We start from the raw sequence: 21,746 nt of genomic DNA, 5'->3' as shown, positions 1-21,746 counted from the left end.
CTGAGGAAAAGCCCTGTAATAAACACATTAATAATTATGCAACAAAATATATGAATATTCACATTAAATGAAATAACTGCGAGCCATGAAAAACCATTACATTTCAGGCTATGTTTTGCCACCAAACAAATACAAGTCAGGTCAGGTGTGAAACAAATTACAAAACCTACTTTGGGGCTTTTTGAATTTCAAAATTCCAAATATGGGTTTGTGAACTCTATCATCGTTGTCATTATATAGCTCAAGCTTTGATTATAAAAGACAAATACCACCTGTGCCCAGAATGTTTGCCGAGTGTTGGTGCCTAAAATGTCCCATTCACGGAAGAAATGGAATGCACTTTCTTACTAGAGCTGGCTTCCAGACTTTGTTAAGTGTGTTTATTAAGTGTGTTTCCTTGAGAAAGTCACTTACCTTCTCTGAACTTTATTTTTCTTACCTATAAAATGTGTATTATAACTCTGTAGACCCTTGACATTCCCATGGGTTATATTTTGAGTTTGTATGAAACCACAAATTTGTGAATATCAACAGATAATATAATTTCTCAAAAAATGTAGTAAATTATTACTGAGTCCAGTTGCTTATCAACTAGCTAATGTGTTGCCACTCATAAGTAGTGGGCAGTCTAGATTGTGGAGTTTATAGAAAATGATTGTTCCGGCCAGGTGTGGTGGCTCATACCTGTAATCCCAGCACTTTGGGAAGCCAAGGCGGGCAGATCACTTGAAGTTAGGAATTCAGGATCAGACTGTCCAACATAATGAAACCCTGTCTCTAATTAAAATACAAAAATTAGCAAGGCGTGGTGGTGCATGCCTGTAATTCCATCTAGTTGGGAGTCTGAGGCAGGAGAGTGGCTTGAACCTGGGAGGCAGAGGTTGCAGTGAGCCAAGATCGTGCCACTGTACTCCAGCCTGGGTGACAGAGGGAGACTCCATCTCAAAAAAAAGAAAGAAAGAAAGAAAGAAAATAATTGCTCAAAGAGCAGTTGGAATGAAAATGTTGGTTTTGTTTTGCTGTTTCAAATGCAACATCTCTTGGTGATTTAAGCAGAGATACAAACTTAGTTATATTTTGCCTTGGGCATGATGCATCCATGAGAAAAGTCCAAATGTGAAAATAAAACATATGGCTAAGCTTGGACTTTTGATATCATTAAAGTGGTTTTGAAGGCCTCTACTCAGAAAAAAAAAAAAAAAAAAAAAAAAAAAAAAAAAAAAAACTGTAGCGAGTTTTGAAAAGAGTAGTCATTTACGAGTAGTAACTTGATTTGAACTTGTAATTTCTCCAAGAAGTTGAAAATAATTAGACAATAGCTACCAAAGCAAGAGAACTTTAAATACTTAAATGTGCAGAAAGTTCATTCATAAACCAAACTTTTATAAGCTTTAAAATTTCACTTTTAAGTTACTTGCACTCTTGTACCAAAAAAAAAAAGGCATTTGGAAAGACATTCCACTGATGTCATTTTTAATCTAATATAATGAGAGGATACTTTTTTGACATATAAGAGTCCTTCATTTAGGGAGATAACAGGATTCAGGGACTGTCTAGAGTCATTTACATTTACAATCCAACTGAGTTTAAGTGCTGATCATAAATCTAGAGGGCAGGGTAAAGTTAAATAACTCAGGATGCCTGGAGTGTGTCATTTTTTGGTGTATAAGATTCAAAAGTGGGTGAAATGAATTTCAAGATTTCACAATCAACAATCAAAAAAGTAACACTTCAATTCTATCTCAGACTTAAAGAATTAAAATGACTCTCATGAAATCACATTCTCATGAAGTAGAAGATCACAGAATTAAATTATCAATCAAATCTTGGGAAGAAGAGAGATATCAGGCACTTGATATCTGTATAAGTTTTAAATTGGTACTATATATTCTTGGAAATGAAGATCTGCTGTTCCAGCCTGGGCAACAAAATGAGACCTCATCTATATGAAAAATGAAAAAGTTAGCCAGGCATGGTGGCATGGGCCTGTGGTCCCAGCTACATGGGAGGCTGAGGTAGGGAGATCACTTGAACCCAACAGGTCAAGGCTGCAGTGAGCTGTCACTGTATCATTGCACTCCAGCCTGGGTAACAAAGCAAGCAAGAAAGAAGAGAAAGTGGAGTTTGAGAACAGTCTGACCAACATAGTGAAACCCCATCTCTACTAAAAATACAAAAAAATTAGCTGAGTGTGGTGGCGCTTGCTTATAAACCCCGCTATTTGGGAGGCTGAGGCACAAGAATTGCTTGCACTCAGGAGGCAGAGGTTACTGTAAGCTGAGATTGTGCCACGGTACTCCAGCCTGGATGACAAAGCAAGACTCTGTATCCAAAAAAAAAAAAAAGAAAGAAAGAAAATCTGCTGTCAAAGCTACTGACAAGCAATGGGAGCCTTCTCTTTTATGCCCCAAAAGAATGTTAGTAATTCTTAGGGATGATGTTTAAAATGAACTGTTTTCTCTAGACTGTCCTTTGACATAATAAGAGTAAGAATGGCCAGTTATCTTGTGTGACTGGGTCTAGATGGTATTCTTATTGTGGTTTTTGAGAAATGGCAATGATAGATGAAAATGCTAATACTTGATAGGTGTGATCACTAGTAAATACAAAAACTTATTTCTAAGACAATAAAGAATACATTTGAATTTTATTTTCCAATATACTGTTTTTCATTCATCTATGATATGGGGCAAATTATTTAGTTTCCTTAAGATAGTGAAAATAATGCTAACTATTTAAAAGAATTTGATACAATAGCTCTAATAGCTCTCTTAGACTGTTTTGTGCTGCTGTGACAGAATACCACAGTCTGGGTAATTTATAATACACAAAAGTTTATTTGGCACATGCTTCTGGAGGCTGGGAAGTCCAAGACTGTGGAAAAGGCATCTGGTGAGGGCCTTCTTGCTGCATCATCCCATGGTGGAAGGCAGAAGGGCAAAAGAGCACTGGAAAGAGAGCAAGAGATTGAACTTGCAGCCTCAAGCTCTTTTAAAGTTGGCAATAATCCATTCATGAGAGTGAAGTCCTCTTGACCTGAACATCTCCCATTAGGCCCCACCCATTTTCCAACATTGTTGCAATTGGGAATTAAGTTTCCAAAATGTGCTTTTTAGGGAACAGGTTCAAACCATAGAAATGGTTTTAAGTAGTTTTCCCATGCTTCTGGGATATCAAGAGGCTTAGAGGAAGAGAAAAGTTGCGTTATGAATCTTTCTATTTTGCCCCCAGTAGATTCTAACTAAGAAAGACAATACAACTGATACAATTAGGATCTCATTAAGAATTAGTATTAGAACCATACACGTTAGTCAGAAAAACTGTTATCTAAATGATAACATTTTCTCACTAGTAAGACTTGTTTTATGGGCATGGTGGCTCCTATCTATAATCCCAGTACTTTGCAAGGCTAAGGTGGGTGGAATTGTTTGAGCCTGGAGGTTTGAGTCCAGCCTGAGCAACATAGCTGAACTCTCTCTCTACAAGCAATACAAATATTAGATGTGTGTGGTGGCATGCACCTGTAGTACCAGCTACTAGGTAGGTTGAGGTGGGAGGAGCCCTGGAGCCCAAGAAATTAAGGCTGCAGTGAGTAGTGAGCATGCCACTTCACTCCAGCCTGGGGAGACTGCAAGACCCTATCTAAAAAAGAAAAACCTGGCAGGGAAGATACCATGATCACAAAGGTGGTTTTCCCAGGGCAAGGCTTTCATTGCATTCTGGATGTGCTGACCCCTGCAATTTCCCCAAATGTGGGAAACTCGACTGCATAATTTGTGGTAGTGGGGGACTGCATTCACGCTTTCCCCTGGTAAAAAAAAAAAAAAAAAAAAAAAAAAAAAAAAAAAAAAAGGAAAGAAGAAAAAAAAGGAAGAATAAAGCTATTATATTACTGAATGTATCATTGATAATCTCTACAATGAGAAGAGTAGTTTTGAGGCCGAACGTGGTAGCTCATGCCTGTAATCCCAGCACTTTTGGAGGCCAAGGTGGGCGGATCACCTGAGGTATGGAGTTTGAGATTAGCCTGACCAACATTGAGAAGCCCTGTCTCTACTAAAAATACAAAATTAGCTGGGCAAGGTGGCCCATGCCTGTAATCCCGGCTACTCCAGGGGGCTGAGGCAGGAGAATTGCTTGAACCTGGGAGGCGGAGGTTGCAGTGAGCTGAGATCATGCCATTGCACTCCAGCCTGGGCAACAAGAGCAAAACTCCATCTCAAAAAAAAAAAAAAAAAAAAGGAAAGAAGAAGAAGAAGATTTTTGAAGGGAAAATTGTGTATCAGGCATTTATCTTTTTGTGTTCTGAGACAATTTACTAAGAATTACCTAAGTAGCAGATTATAGAAATTTCAGAATGAATTATTACAATTGGTTCAACAAATTAAAAACTTGGTTCCTTTTTTAAAAAAAACAACAACTGTATACATGTGTTGTCTTCAACTTTTAAATTTTATTATGAATATTTCAAACACAATTAGAAAGGTTCAGTGAACCCCCAGGTATCCATCCTCCAAGCTGCAAAACCATCAACTCATGGCCTCTTGTTACATCTAACTCAACCTTACTCACTGCTTCTCTCCCTCTGGAGTTTTATGAAGCAGGTTACAAATAATATATAATCTCACTTATAAAAAATTCAGCATTATCCCTAAATGATAAGAACACTTAGAAAAAGCATGTAAGTGCAATGCTATTATGACACCTTAAATAATAATATCAAGAAAGCTAAAATTTTAAAAATTGACAGCAAAAATTGGTGAGTATGTGGAGCAACTGGAAACATCATAGAGTGATATTAGCAGTGTAAAACAGCACAGTTACTTTTCAGTGTCTTATAAAATTAAATATTCTTCTACACTATCATTTAGCAATTTCATTCCTGGGCATTAACCTCAAGAAACAAAAACGTGTATCTACTAAAATACTTGTGTAATAATATTTGTAACATCTATAATACATATTATAATGTCTCTACATGGCCCCAAAATGGAAATCACTCAAGTAGCCATGAACAGGAGATGTTTTTAAATGCTACTGAGCAATAAATAGGAATGAACTAGTAATATGCGCAGCAACATGGATGGGTCTTAAAAACATCATTTACATTCACACTCATTAGAATCACTATAATCAGAAAGACAATATCAAATGTTGGCAAGGATATGGAGGAATTGAAGACCTCATACATTGCTAGTGAAAATATAAAATGATGTAGCAACTCTGGAAAATAGTTTGGCAGTTTCTTTAAAAGTTAACCCTAGATTGGCCAGGCATGGTGGCTTATGCCTGTAATCCTAGCACTTTGGGAGGCAGAAGCAGGCAGATCACTTGAGTTCAGGAGTTCGAGACCAGCCTGGCCAATATGGTGAAACCATGTCTCTACTAAAAATATAAAAATTAGCTGGGCATGGTGGCACGTGCCTATAATCCCAGCTACTTAGGAAGCTGAGACAAGAAAATCTCTTGAACCTGGGAGACAGAGGTTGCCGTGAGCCAAGATCACGCCATTGCACTCCAGCCTGGGGAAAAAGGGCGAAACTCCACCTAAAAACAAACAAACAAACAAACAAAAACTTAACCATAGATTTACCATATGACCCAGTAATTCCTATCTTAATTATTTCGCCAGGAAAAATTTAAAAAAATTCATAAAGATTTACATATGAATGAATGTATTCATAGCAGCATTGCTTATACTGCCTGAAATATACAAACAATCCATATGTTCCTCAACAGACAAATAAATAAACAAAATGTGGTATATCCATACAATGGAATATTATTCAGTCATAACAAGGAATGAAGTACAGATCAATGCTACAACATGGATGAACTTCAAAATTGACCCAGGAGTTTGAAACCAGCCTAGGTAACATACTAAGATGCCATCTCTACAAAAAATGAAAAATTAGCCAGGCATGGTGGTGGTGCACCCCTATAGTACCAGCTACTCAGGAGGATAAGGTGGAAGACCTACTTGAGCCCAGGAGGTCAAGGCTGCAGTGAGCTATGATTGCACCACTGCACTCTAACCTGGTGACAGAGACCAAAAAATATATATTATGCTATGTTAAAGAAGTCTGACACAGGCTGGGTGCAGTGACTCATGCCTGCAATCCCAGCACTTCAGGAGGCTGAGGCATGAGGATTGCTTAAGCTCAGGTGTTCAAGACCAGCTTGGGCAACATGACAAAATGCCATCTCTACAAAAAATACAAAAATTAGCCTGGCACTGTGGCATATGCCTGCAGTCCCAGCTACTGAGGAGGCTGAGGTAGAAGGATCACCTGAGCCCACAGAGTTTGAGGCTGCAGTGAACCATGATCACCAGCTCCTGACCCCCACCCAGCGTGGGCAACAGAGCAACACCCTGACTCAAGAAAAAGAAAAACAAAGCCTGACACAGATGACTACCCATTGTATAATTTAGTTTGTATAAAATGTTCAGAAAAGGCAAAATGGGGATTACCTGAAAATGAGTATGAAGAATCTTTCTGGGGTGATATAAATATTCTAAAACTGGATCATGATGGTGTTTGCACGTCTTAGTATGTTCACTAAGAGTCACTCAATTGCACACTTAGAATAGGTGAATTTCATCATATGTAATAATGTGTGAAAGAAGCCAGATACAAAAGAGTACAATAGTGTATGATTCCATTTATATAAAGTCCAAGAACAGCAAAATTGATCTATGGTGCTAGAAGGCAGAAAGTGATTGCCTCTGAGGTGGGAGTGAAGAGTTACTGACTGGAAGGGAACTAGAGGGAACGTTCCAGGGTGATGAAAATATATCTGTATCCATATTTTGTTTTGGGTAATGATTACCCAGGGGGATACAATTGTTAAAACTTGTCATACAGAACACTTAAAATCTGTGCATTTTATTGTATGCAAATTATACATTCATTAAAAGCTAAACGATAATTATCTTTTTTTTTTTTTTTTTTTTTTTTTGAGACACAGTCTCACTCTGTTGCCCAGGCTGGAGTGCAATGGTGTGATCTCTGCTCACTCCAACCTCTGCCTCCCAGGTTCAAGTGATTCCCCTGCCTCAGCCTCTTGAGTAGCTGGGGCTAAAGATGCACCCCACCACACCCAGCTAATTTTTGTATTTTTAGTAGAGATGGGGTTTTACCACATTGGCCAGGCTGGTCTTGAACTCCTGACCTCAGGCAATCCGCCCACCTTGGCCTCCCAAAGTGCTGGGATTACAGGCGTGAGCCACTGCACCCGGCCAACAATAACTTTTTAATACCATAAAATATCCTGTTCTGAATACCTTGTTTATGTATATATAATTGATTTGTTTGAATTGGTATCTAAACTAATCCATACATTGCTCTTAATTGACATCAATTCTTTTCCCTCTCAAGCCTTTAACCTCAAGAAAAAGAAGAAAGTTGATTTTTAGGTAGTATGTGTTTTACACATGCATTTCATTTACCCTCTTGTTAAGCACTTTGTGGAGAAATAATTTACATATAATAAAATGCAAACAATGACCTTTTAAATATATTGCATGTATTTTTAACTGGAAAAGTAATTTAACCATGTTGTAAAACAAGTACAAATGACAGAAAATTTTAAAAACAACTAGAATGACCATTTTGGTGTATTTATTTTTATCTTTTTTTACAACTGCTTCTTTTTCACTAAGATAATACATGTGTAGTAGCTATTATCATTCTTAATAATGCTATTTCATAGACATTGATTTCTAAGAAAATTTACAGCTATAAATCATATTAGTGGAATTACATTGAATTTTGAAGCACCAAGCATACTATATGATGCTATTCTATCATGTCCATATCCAAGTAATAGTTAGGAAATAGATGCATGTGTTTAAGCAGCTTTCAGGAAATGAATACATGTGTTTCAGCAGCTTTACGTACATTTACTTATCTTCTACAATTTTTTTCTTTTTGGAGACAGAGTTTCACTTTTGTTGCCCAGGTTAAGTCCAATGGTGCGATCTCAGCTTACTGAAACCTCTGCCTCCTGGGGTCAAGTGACGCTCCTCCCAAGTTGCTGGGATTACAGGTATGTGTCATCATATTTTTAGTTGAGACAGTTTTCACCTTGTTGGCCAGTCTGGTCTCGAATTCCTGACCTCAGGTGATCGCCTGCCTCAGCCTCTCAAAGTGCTGGGATTACATGTGTGAGCCACCACGTCTGGCCACATTTACCTATCTTCTAATGAGTTGATTTATTTCTTTAAAGTATAGACAGTTCTGCTTAAATTATCCTGAGAATATAAACGTCTTTGTGTGATTGAGGGAAAAAGATACCTGCTATTCTATCCAGAGACCCCCCTATACAGTTTACTATAGTTTTCCAGTGGACAGAAGAGTTGTTCAGGTCCTTCGTTTGGCATTTTCAAGTTCTGAACTCAGTATGTTTTGTTGAAAATGAAGTTATGTCCCAGCATATGTTCTGATCTACACTTAAAGCACACTGACTTACTCAGTACATGAGCTTTTTGAAAAGTTTCCACGTAACACTTTGAGGCACTGATTTTTCTACAGTCTCATTAACTCATGAAAATCCCAGTTTTTGTTGCAGGAGAAGAAACTATGTTAAATAATGGAAACACTGGAATTTGAGTATTACTTTTAAAAGCATTTTTTTCTGGACTAGAAAAGGTCACGGCATTTCTAAGAGTATGCCCTTTGGTAGGACTGCTGTTCCTTCACCTGAGATATAATGAGATGCAAGTGATCTGTCAGCAAAAATCCCTATCAGAGGTTGCAAGTACAGTACAATCAAATTAAAGCAAACAAGATTATCCTAAAGTGACTTTTGAATAAAAAGAGTTTATTCCACTTTCTCGATAGTTTTGAAAATAATACCAAAAGCATGAAAACACAGTTAAAGGCAACTTAATGTTCTTAAAACTTTTTAAGAGCCTTTTCAATAAATGGTGCTGGAGCACTTGGATATCTATAGGCAAAAACTATTAACCTTCACCTACATCTCGTACCTTATACAAAAATTAACTTGAAATGAATAACAGAGTTAAATATAAAACATAAAACTATAAAAGTTCTAGGAAAAAATCGTAAGAGAACACTCTTCAGAACCCAGGGCTAGGTGGAGAGTTTTCCGACTTGGCACCAAAAGCCCAATCCAAAAAGGAAAAATTTGGTAAGTTGGACCTCACAGTTAATTCTGCTCTGTAAAATACTTTGTAAAAAGCATGAAAAAATGAACTACAGACAGGAAGAAAATACTGATGAATCACATATTCAACATAAAGCCTTGTATCTAGACTGTAGAAAGAACACTCAAAACTCAACAGTAAAAAACTAAACAATCCAATTAGAAAGTGGGCAAAAGACAGAAACAGACATTTCCTGTCTGAAGAAAATGTCCTATGTCCCACTGAAGAGTACACACAGATGGCAAATGAGCACATCAAAAGATGCCCAACATCACTAGCTTTTGAGAAGAAATGTAGATTAAAATACAAGAAGATATTACTATACACCTATCAGAATGGCTAAAAGAGCAATAACACCAAATGCTTACAAAGATACAAAGAAACAGAATCACTCACTGCTGGTGGGAATGCAAAATGGAACAGCCACTCTAGAAATTAGTTTCTCATTCTCTAGACTAAACAAATGCTTACTATACAGTCTAGCAATTACACTCTTGGGCATTTATTTCAGAGAAGTGGAAATTTATGTCAACACAAAAACCCGTAAAAGAACATTCATAGCAACTTTTTTATAATAGTAAAAAACCGGAAACAACCAAATGTCCTTCAGGAGGGGAAGAGTGAAATGGAATGCAATAAAAGGGAACAAGCCAGTGACACAACTTGGATGATCTCAAGAAAATTATGCTGAGCGAAAAAAGTCAATATCCAAAGATAACATAGTGTATGATTCTATTTAAACAACATTCATAAAATTAAAAATCCCCAAAATTATAGGGATGAAGAACAGATTAGTGGTTGCCAGGGGCTGGGGATAAGGACATGGTATGTAGGTATGGTTATAAATAGAAGCTTCGTAAATCAGATTATTTATTTCCCTGATTCCTTTACGTATATTCTGTAGTGCCCACTATGTGACAAGCTATCTTGACACCACCTAGAACTTGAGATATTAGAATATAAAGGCAAATATTAAATGAGTGCTTTTAAAATTATAAAAGGGATTTCAGAACCTTACCTGGAGTTCTTATTCTACTAAAGGGAGACAGATAGATAATAAGAAAATGAAGAATTGTTTAGATATGTACATGTTGTATGGTATACCAGAAGGTTATAAGTGCTCAGGGGAAAATAAAAGCTATGCAAAGGAGATAAGAAGTGCTGAGAGGAAGGAAGTTTCTGTTAACTATCAGGTGATCAAGGAAGGAAGATGTCATCAGTAAAGTAACATACTACCTACCTAAATGCCTTTCCCAGTATAGAATTAACTTGGTACTCCTGAAGATCTCTAAGATAGAGCAATAATGATGTGGTGGAATAGAATAGGAGGTAGAGGCAATGCTTTGACATTTTTAAATTTTAACTTTAATTTTTCTATTTTTGTAGAGACAGGGTCTCCCTATGTTGCCCAGGCTGGTCTGGAACTCCTGGGCTCAAGCAGTCCTCCCATCTTGGCCTCCCAAAATGTTACAATTACAGGCATGAGCCACCATGTTTATAATTATGGGAGGAGAGAAGGATGAAAGCAAAAAAGTTCAAGCTGATTTTAATAGATCAACAGTTGCCACAAATCAATTGTTGGCAATTGAACAATAGGCATTAAACATATATTAGGTTGGTGCAAATGTAATTGAGGTTTTTGCCATGACTTTTGCACCAACCTAATAGATGTCATAATAGAGAAGACCAGAGATGACCTGCTTGCAAACCTACTCAGTTAATGCAATGATTGCCTTAACTTTATTTTTCAGTTTTCTCTAAGAAGGAAATATATTGTCTATTTTTGCTTTTTCTTTTTAAACTGTTTAAAAACTTTTGAATTATGGTTGAAACTCCGGAAGATTGAAAGTAGCTTACATCTGAATTCACACTAATGGATGAAAACATAGAAAAAGGACATGTGATTAATTTTTGAGAAAAAAAGGATTTGATTACAGATGAAAAAAGAGAATAAACTGCTCAACACTAGCTAATTTTATTCTCAGAAATTCCTTAAAATAATATCAATTACTATTTAATTTAGAGCAACATGACATGCATATTTATACAACTTCAGCATTTCATATCTATATTAAAAATATAGATCTTTTTACTTAAAAATCAGAGCCAAAATTATTTGAGATACTAGAGATAAAATGAGTAATGATTACCCCTTTTATAACATTAACTAAAATGTCACTTATTTTTAGGTTCTAAAATTCATTCCAGGTCTCTTTCAATTATTTTAACTTTTTAAAAAATGTAGAATTCTACGAACTATTTTTCGCTTCACTTTTTTTCAATCACTTTTGCCCGAATGCAATAAAAATTTTGATCTGAACATGTCTATATAAAAACTTTATGTATTTTTTAATAAATACTATATGCCTTTAGAAAACATAATAATGTTTTGATTCATTTTTAATTAGATTGAAAACTAGTCTAGCAATAAAAAATGGCTATATAATTTACTGCTTAGAAATAATAAAAGTTACTTCATCATCTGTCCTTGTATTTTTATAGCTATCATTTAGTTTTAGGTTCCGTTTTTATAAAACTTCATAGGTCTGGAAGTATCTGGTTTTCTGCCAGCTTTGTCCGGATATGATTCATAAATATGTCAAGAAAATCTAATAAATTTTTCACTAGTAGGTATTAATATTTTCATTGCAATTTAAGGAACAAGAAAATATTCTGCCTTCAATGGACTGAATTTTTTTAATGTCATGTTCCATATTTGCAGTGACATTGCTGCTTTTCTTCAATGGCTTTACTCTCAGAACATCTATCAAGTGAAAATCTAGCCTTGTAGGCATCAATGTTACTGTAAAAAGCTACTGACTTTGCTTTTTAAAAATTCTGTTATTGCTTTTTTCAAAAGAAATTTATTTCTCAAGGCTCTCTCTGAGATAAACCCATGCTGCTTTCAGATTGTATCTTTTTTTTTTTTGGTGGGGTGGGGGGACGGAGTTTCGCTCTTGTTACCCAGGCTGGAGTGCAATGGTGCGATCCCGGCTCACCACAACCTCCGCCTCCTGGGTTCAGGCGATTCTCCTGCCTCAGCCTTCTGAGTAGCTGAGATTACAGGCACGCACCACCATGCCCAGCTAATTTTTTGTATTTTTAGTAGAGACGGGGTTTCACAATGTTGACCAGGATGGTCTCGATCTCTTGACCTCGTGATCCACCCGTCTCGGCCTCCCAAAGTGCTGGGATTACAGGCTTGAGCCACCGCGCCCGGCTCAGATTGTATCTTAACCTTCCATGACCAGCATTTAGAGAATTTACCAAAACTATTCCCACCTGCAATGCTTCATGACCCCAAGAGGCTGAAGAGATGAAACCTCTTTTGCAAAAGAATGGCTCATGGGCTTTCATACAAATATTTTATTTGCCATTAGCCCATCAGTCCACTGTACATCCATTGGGTGAATCTGAAAAGAACCTCAAAAGAAAGGACTTTTAATAATGTTGCCTATTATTTTTGGAAATGGTTTAAATTAATTTTAGCAAGTAATTAGAGAAATAAGAAAAGCATTCCTTTCCTGTAAATGATGTTATATTTCTTACAATTACATGAATTGTTGTGTCATTATCAGAGCAAAGTTAATTATCCTAAAACAGGAAGTCTTAAGAAACATCAATTTATTTGGTCTATAGTCTTCCATTTTTTGTATTCATGGTACTTTCATTGTCTTTTAGAAGAGCATTTCTCCCGGGATGATTTCTCAGTACAGTTCAGTTCATTCAAAAGTCCTTCTAGATCAATCAATACTGTTAAAATGTTCATACTACCCAAAGCAATCTACAGAGCCAGTGCGATCCCTATTGAAATACCAATTACATTCTTCACAGAAACAGAAAAAATAATCCTAAAATTTATGTGGAACTATAAATGAACCCGAATAGCCAAAGCTGCCCTGAGCAAAAGAACAAAACTGCAGGAATCACATTACTGGACTTCAAATCATGTTACAGAGCTATAGTAGCCAAAACAACATGGTACTGGCATAAAAACAGACACACAGACCAATGGAACACAATAGAGAAGCCAGAAACAAACCCATACATCTACAGTCAACTCATTTTTGACAAAGGTGCCAAGAACATACATTGGAGAAAGGACAGTCTCTTCAGCAAATGGTGCTTGGAAAACTGACAATCCACATGCAGAATAAAACTAGACCTCTGTCACCATAGACAAAAATCAAGCCAAAATGTATTAAAGACTTAAATCTAAGACCTCAAGCTATGAAACTATTAACGAAAACATTAGGGAAACTCTACAGGACATTGGAATAGGAAAAGATTTCTTGAGTAATACTCCACAAACACAGGCAAAGAAAGCAGAAATGCACAAAGGATTAAAAAACTTCATCAAGTGTAAAAGCTTCTGCACAGCAAATGATGCAATCAACAAAGTGAAGATACAACCCACAGAATGGGAGAAGATATCTGCAAGCCATCCATCTGACAAGAAATTAATAACCAGAATATATAAGAAGCTCAAACAATGCTAAAGGAAAAAAAATCTAATAATCCAATTTAAAAATGGGCAAAGGAATGGAGTAGACATTTCTCAAAAGGAGACATATAAATAGCAAACAGGTATATGAAAAGGTGCTCAACATCACAGGTATCAGAGAAATGCAAAAGAAAACTGCAATGAGATATCGTCTCACCTCAGTAAAAATGGCTTATATCCAAAAGACAGTAGCAAATGCTGGCAAGGATGCAGAGAAAAGAGAACCTTTCTAACACTGTTGATGGGAATAAAAATTAGTACAACCACTATGGAGAACAGTTTGAAGGTTCTTCAAAAAGCAAAAAGTGGAGCTACCATATGATCCAGCAATTCCACTGCTAGGAATGTATCCAAAAGAAAGAAAATCAGCATACTGAAGAGATATCTCCGCTCCATGTTTATTGCAGCGCTATTCACAATAGCCAAGATATGGAAGCAGCCTGTGTCCATCAACAGATGAATGGATTAAAAATGTGGTACATATACACAATGGAGTACTGTTCAACCACAAAAAGAATGAGATATTGTCATTTGCAACCATGTGGAATGGACTGGAGGTCGTTATGTTAAGTGAAATAAGCCAGGCACAGGAAAGACAAATTCCCTATGTTCTCACTGATTTCTGGGGGCTAAAAATTAAAATAATTAAACTAATGAAGGTAGAGACTAGAATAATGGTTACCAGAGGCTGAGAGGGATAGTGGGGGAGGCGAGTAAGTGGGGATGGTTAATGGGTACAAAAAATAGAAAGAATGAGTTAGATCTAGTATTTGCTAGCAAAACAGGGTGACTACCGTCAATAATAATTTAATTGTACCTTTACAAGTAAAAAGTATAATAAGATTGTAACACAAAGGATAAATGCTCAAGGTGAAGGATACCCCATTTACCTTGATATAATTATTACTTATTGCATGCCTGTATTAAAACATCTCATATGCCCCATAAATATATATACCTACCACGTATTCACAAAAATTTAAAAAACAAAAACAAAAGATAAAAATCTTTTCAAATCAAGAGATTTTACTGCAAGCAGAGAAGCTAATCTCTATATAGTTTGAAGTAGCCCTAATAGGAACCCCATAGTCATAGTAACCCCAATAATTAGGATTATTATTGTAACTTCAAATCATACTACAGAGCTATAGTATAATTAGGATTATAATAATTAGGATTATTGGGGTTACTATATATTATGAAATATACCTTAGGATTATTGAGGTTACTATAGAGCTTATAAAATATTAGTGTTCAAAGAGAACTCAGTTATAAAATAGGAATTCTATTCAGATGCCAAAGGCTTTTATGGAGGACTGAAAGGTATCCTATCGTTAAAGAATAGTTCTCCATCTTCAGGAGCAAACAGGCCCCCAATCACTTGGTCAGTTTCCTGTAATTGTCACAAATGACTGTCTCTTCTTGAACCTGAGCTCTGTAGCCCCACAACTGGCTTCTATTCTGAACTCTATTTAGAGGTCACAGGCTAAATTGGGTCTTTGGAGTACTTTGCTTTCAACTTCCACAACTTCAGTAGAACTTTAACTTTTTAGTATTGGGCATCCTTAAGTAAAAACTTTCCTCTGCGTTTCAAACCTGAAATTAGGGTAGTATTTCTAAATGGCTCAGCATGCATCAGCATAAGCAGTAAATAGTAGGACATTGGGAAGATATATTGTCTTAGTCCCATTTGGGCTGTTATTTTAAAATACCATAGGGCAGGTACAGTGGCTCATTCTGGTAATCCTAGCATGTTGGGAGGCTGAGGCAGGAAGATCATTTGAGCCCAGGAGTTGGAGACCAGCCTGGGCAACATAGGGAGACCTCATCTCTATACAAAATAAAATTATCTGGGTGTGGTGGTGCATGCCTGTAGTCCCACCTTCTTAGGAGGCTTAGGTGGGAGGATCACTTGAGCCTGGGAGACTGAGACTGTAGTTAGCTGTGATTTATGCCACTGTACTCTAGTCTGGGTGACACAGTGAGACTCTATCGAACACACACACAAAAAAACAAAAAACCCATAAGTGGCTTATAAGTGAAGGCTGGGAAGTCCAGCATAAATGTGCTGGCAGATTCAGTGTCTGGCGAGGGCCCACGTCCTGGTTCACAGATGGCTCTCTTTCTGCTATGTCCTCCTGTGGTAGAATGGGTGAGAAAGCTCTCTAGGGTGTCTAAGAGCACTAATCCCATTCATGAGGGCTCTACACTCACTATCTAATCATCTCCCAAAGATCCTACCTCCAAATATCATCACACAGGGGTTAAGACTTCAACTTAAGAATTTTGGGGGAATACATTCAATCTATAGCATATATGAAAAGATGCAGGTGATCTTAGAGATGATAAAACAGAACACAGAATTTTCAGAATTTTGAGAGTCTATGTATGGCTGACACTTGGCATAATGGACACTCATTAAATGAGTGAATACAAATCCTGTAAAGCATTTATTCATAGCAGGTTATTATTTCACAGATAGTATCCACTGTCCATTTTTTAGATAATGATGCTGGTTAGTTAAGAGTCATATCAAAGTGACTGTAAAGACCAATATTCTCCACTAGGCTTTTATAAAGTATTTACTGCCCCAAAAAATTAAAGTTAGGTATTACAGCACAGTTATTGATGCAGACATGTCTTAGGTGAATGCCTTCATGAAGGGGAAAAGGAGGATTTCAAGTTACTAAGAACATCTAGGGACTATGTAATAAAATTTGGATATTTCATGCCAAAAACAGACAAATTTTGCTTGTGCTAAGATGCAAAGACTACTACCATCCAATCCAACATGGTATTATCATATCTGACCTAGACTTCATTCTTTTTTCAAAGTTGAAATATTATTCACATGATAAAAGTCATCCTTTCAGAGTGTAGAATTCAATGGTTTCTAGTCTATTCACAAGGCTGTGGAACTGTTACTGCTGCCTAATTCCAGAACATTCCATCACCCCAAAAGGAAACTGTTATACTTAGAAGCAGTCACTCTCCCAGACCCTGAAAACCACTAATCTATTTTCTGTCTCCATGGAGTTGCTTATTCTAGACATTACACATAAATGGAATCATATAATATGTGGTCTTTTGTGTCTGGCTTCTTTCACTTGGGATAAGTGTTTTTGAGTTTCACCCAGGTTGTAGCATATATCAGTACTTCGTTCTTTTAACCATGGCATGGGCTTCTGTAGTATCCTCTTACCTGGTCTCCCTGATTCTATTGGGGCCCCCAGAGCCTGCCCTTCACTGAAGCAGGAGTGATCTTTTTCAAATACAATTCAGATCATCTTACTCCTCTTCCTTAAATCCTCCAAAGGCTCCCGCTTTTACTTAGAGAAAAATCTGAACTCATTCTTATGGCCTCTAAGACTCATCAATGATCGAGACCCTACCCTGCCTACTTCACTCACCTCAGCTACTCACACTCCATTCACTCACTCTCTGCCAGCTACACTGGCTTCCTTCTGCCCCTTAAAACTTTGAGACTTGTTTCTGCCTCGGGGCCTTTGCACTTGATGGTCCCTCTGTCTGGGGATCTTTTTTCACAGTTCTTCCCATAGCTCATTCCTTCTCTCCATTCAGGCCTCCCATAACCCCTCCTCAGAGAGATATGCCTAGATGATCCTGACTCAAGTATCTTTCCTCCAACTGCCAGCCACCTTCTATTATTTCATTACCCTGGTTTAATTTCTTTTATAGCATTTGCTGCTAGCTGAAATTGTTAATTTTAAAATTTACTTTCTTATTATCTGACTCTCTTGAAAGTCTGCCAACTCCTTTAAGGCAGAGACATCACTGCTATATCCCAAACTCCCAGAACAGAGCCCAGAAGGTGTTCGATTAATATTTGAAGGACTTCATTACTTCGCCTTGCCTAGAACCCTTAAATCTTCCAGATCTTGCCTCTACTCTTAGTTCCTGAAGCTGCATCTCTTTGCTTATTACTAGATTTCCCTACTGCCAACTGACTGCATATGTCTATATATGTATGTATGTATATATGTATTCATTCATCCACTCATAGAGACACAGTTTCACTCTGTTGCCCAGGCTGGAGTGCAGTGGCACAATCATAGCTCACTGCAACCTCAAACTCCTGGGCTCAAGCAATTCACCTGCCTCAGCCTCCTGAGTAGCTAGGACTACAGGCGCATGCCACTGCACCCAGCTAAATTTTCTTCTTATTTTTTTGTAGAGGTGAGGTTTCATTATGTTGCTCAGGCTGGTCTCAGACTCCTGGCCACAAGTGATCCTCCTACGTCAGCCTCCCAAAGCTCTGGGATTACAGGCATGAGATACCACTTAGCTACCTAACTGGTTTCTATTTATTGCTGACTCTCCCATTCTCCAGACATCCTACTCTCCTCCCCTTCTTAATCCTTTCCTTGAGCAACTTTTCTAGCCATCTCTATCACAAGCTAGTAGGTCTTGCTACTCTGCAGGCCCTTGACCAATTGAACCTTCATTCTTATAGATGGCCAGCAGAAAGCGAAGTCCAGTGCCAATTTGTGATGAAGAATGGAAGAGATAATAGGTAAGGGGAATCAGTGTGGCATTAAGAATCAAACCTCTAGTCTGATATAGAATAAATGGAAATGCTGTCAATGCTGGTCTATACAGATATACAAGCTCAATTTAAATGAAAGTGAATTTAGAAGTACAGATTGGAATGTCTGTGACTAAATTATCAAGGCACCGCTGCAACGATCTGGGATTTCTTTGCAGTGCCTGGACAAAGGGGTACCTGTGGAATCAACTTCCATCTAGTCATCTATTCCCAGAGGAATCCAGTACCTATCTGCCCCCACTTTCCTCCTCCCCATCCATCTTCTCTTATCATTCAAGTCATATAATGGCATGACCTGCAAGCCTGCAAGTCTTTCCCTGAACATTTCTTCAAAAATGACAACTTATATTAAAGATAATGGAGGAAAAGCCATAAATAGGGAGAAAATATTTGCTACATAGTTAATCAAACAAATGTTCCCAAAAGAGCTAAAGCATTGCTGTAATGAGTAAGAAAAAAGTTAACCACACAATGGGGGGGAAATGAGCAAAATAAACTTTTCATTGAGATAGTTCACAGAAGAGGAAGCAATAATGGCCAATAATTTGTGTAAAATCAGTTAACCTCATTAGGAAGCTAGGGATTGCAAATTAAGTCCACAATAAGAAGTCATACTCTCGAGGCTTGGAGGCTTATGCCTGTGGTCCCAGCACTTTGGGAGGCTGAGGCAGGGGATTACCTGAGGTCAGGAGTTCAAGACCAGACTGGCCAACATGGTGAAACTTCATCTCTACTAAAAATACAAAAATTAGCCAGGTGTGGTGGTGTACACTTATAGTCCCAGCTACTTGTGAGGCTGAGGCAGGAGGATCCCTTGATCTGGGAGGCAGAGGTTGCAGTTAGCCGAGATGGTGCCACTGAGCTCCAGCCTGGGCGACAGAGTGAAACTCCATCTCAAAAAGAAAGAAAAGAAATCATACTTATCAGATTGACAAAGATTTTTGCAATCTTTGTCATGGCGTGAATGAATAATATAACCATGGAAATTTCATTCATGGTTGGTGGGAGTGTAAATTGGTGTAACACTTTGGAAAACAATGTAAAGCAGAGTTTAGCCAGATTATGCCCTATGACCTAGTAACTCCACTCCTGGGTATATTCCTTAGAGAACTCTTGCACGTGTGCACTAGGGGACATGCGCAAGAACATTCCAAACAGCCAGGTTCATGCAGAAAATAAAAACAAAAACACTATAACACAAGTTGTTTCTTTTGCTGACCTGCTGGGTGTATAAAAAACATTAAGCCCACTGTTTCAGGCTTCTCTGCTCTGGCTGGCATCTCACGCTCACACTGGCTGCTGAGCCTGGTGATCTTTCAGCACATCTCTGGGAGACATCAGGAAGAAGGTCATGGGGAAGCAGAGCCATGTTCCCTTGCTTACATCCATAGCATCCATAGGCCATTTACATCCTTTGTGCTACTTTTTTTTTTTTAAAACTACTTTGGGGAGAAATCAAAGTACGAGAACCTTGAATCAAATCTTTTCTCACCCATCCTTGAACTTGGACCAGACCCTATAATCCAGCCATTCTTACATGCTTCCTGTGTCTAAAGAACTTAAGGAAGGTAGCCATTATTATTATTATTATTTTTAACCTAATCTGTCAGGGTTTTACTCCTGCCTCTCTTCGTATTTCTGGCAGAGCGCTATCCCAATCTGCCTTGTAATTCAGCTATTTGAGTAAGGGTTTAGGGTCCTTTACCAAACTGTAACTTCCTTAGGAAAGGTGCTATTGTCACTAAATCTTATATCCCCAAAGGTCAGTCCTTGCTTACAGTAGGTTAAACTGTATGTGCCTGATACATTAAAACTCTTGATTTAGGGAGAGGCATCTTGGTGGAGTGGAATCGCCAGTGGCGTCCTCACTCACATGCCGACAGCCCGGATCAAATTGTTTAATCTCTCTCGGCATCAAAAATGAGAATTACAGTACTTTTACATCCCAGAGATGCCATGAATACTAAATGAAATAGCATGAGAACGTGCCTGATGCGAAAATTCCCTTTCAAGAATGTCTATGTACTTCCTGCCCTTTCCTCAGCGTTCCTCACCTTTCAAAGGGAGGTCAAATAAGACCAGTTTTCACACACTGGAGCCTATGGACGGGGGCGGTGCGGGGCAGGGAGAGCATCAGCAAAAATAGCTAATGCATGGGGGGCTTAATTCCTAGGTGATGAATTGATAGGTGCAGCAAGGCACCGTGGAACATGTTTACCTATGAAACAAATCTGCACATCCTGCGCATGTACCCCAGAACTTGAAATAAAATTTAAAAAATATATATGAGTTTTCTCTCTTTCTGTAGAAGGAAATTAGGGCTCTATTAGCTGATGTCCTGGAAGAGGCTGCTTCCTGAACACTTCCAATCAAGGAAATAAAGGAAAGTATAGAGATAGAAAGAGTCAGGCCACGGTAGAAATCAGGATGCAAAGCAGCAGAAATGCATAGAAAAAGGAGTTTCCTTAGTCTTGGAAATCCGTAGGACAACCACAGCTCCAGACCTATTAGAAATATGTGTGTAGTCAAACCCCAGCAGTCTCTTCTTTATCCTTTATTAACAGGCAACTGCATTTCTCTAAGGGGTCTGTGATTTTGCAGGAATCTGGGCGAGGGCCGATAGCATCAACAACACCGTTGAACTAGCACTGCCCTGATAAGCACCAGGCATTGCGCTTGGAAATGGGGATAAACCAGGGAACAAAACAGAGGCGCTTCAACAAAGCTGCGTACTAGGGGCTGCCGGAGTTCTGGGAGAGGTGAAGGAGAAGGGGCGTCCACGCAGACACAGAAAACCAGACAGCATCGCCACTACCAAGTTTAAAAGCTCATACGGCCTGGTTTGCCATCCTCATCCTGTTCCCACTCCAGTCCTTCTAAAGGTGGGAATGGGGCATTGTTTAAATTCCATTCTCTTTTTCCCAGAGCGAAAATGCTTGGTACTTGGGTCAGAAACTCAGGCCGGGGGCTGGAGTCCCGCTGCGGAGTGGGGCGCGGGCGAGCAGCGAGGCTGGGTGACGCGAGCGGGAACCGCGCCGCCCGCCCACGCGTGCGCGAGATTTAAAAGTTGGCGGCGCGCGAGGCGCTCAGTTTGGTGTCCGGGCCCCGCGAGCAGCGCTCCAGGGACGCCGGAGGCAAGGCCAAGGCACCGGGTGGAGCACCGGCTCGGCGAGGCGCAGCGCAGGGTCCCTACGAGCGAGCCGTCCGCAACCACCGAGATGCTGCGAACAGCAAGCCACCGCCCCAGGTCGCCCCCCGGACAGGTGGGCGCGGTGTCCCCCCTCCTGCTGCTGCTGCTGCCGCTGCTCGCCTGCTGCGCGGGCGCCTGCCGAGGTAAGACGGCCCCGCACCCGGCCGCCGCCACGCCGCGCGCGCCTCTCTCTGGCTCCACTCACCGCTCTCTCCCGTCCTCTTTCTCTCGCCTTCACTTGGGCTTCTGGGACTTACCTTTTCCCTGATGCCTCGGGGTTTCCTGCCTCCCAGGCATCGGTCGCCACCCCAGGGCA

At 38.9% G+C, this 21,746-nt stretch overlaps 1 protein-coding gene and 1 non-coding gene across 2 annotated transcripts in view; both read left to right on the top strand.

The window, feature by feature from the left end:
• Positions 1 to 3,649: 3,649 nt before the first annotated feature.
• On the top strand, positions 3,650 to 3,811 carry LOC120363862 (U1 spliceosomal RNA). Its single transcript, XR_005579288.1, has one exon. It is a non-coding gene; the product is annotated as a U1 spliceosomal RNA (small nuclear RNA).
• Positions 3,812 to 21,371: 17,560 nt separating this feature from the next.
• NMU (neuromedin U) overlaps positions 21,372 to 21,746 on the top strand; it is a 31,947-nt gene continuing 31,572 nt past the window's right edge. Inside the window, exon 1 of the mRNA XM_039468304.2 lies at positions 21,372 to 21,573. Within this exon, the coding sequence (XP_039324238.1) occupies positions 21,459 to 21,573 (115 nt within the window). The 5' untranslated portion in view covers positions 21,372 to 21,458. The remainder of the gene's footprint in view (positions 21,574 to 21,746) is intronic.

The sequence above is a fragment of the Saimiri boliviensis genome, chromosome 3, assembly GCF_048565385.1.
Source record: "Saimiri boliviensis isolate mSaiBol1 chromosome 3, mSaiBol1.pri, whole genome shotgun sequence".
Lineage (NCBI taxonomy): Eukaryota > Metazoa > Chordata > Mammalia > Primates > Cebidae > Saimiri > Saimiri boliviensis.
Note: the sequence above shows the minus strand (reverse complement) of the source record. Positions and strands in the feature narration are given on the sequence as shown.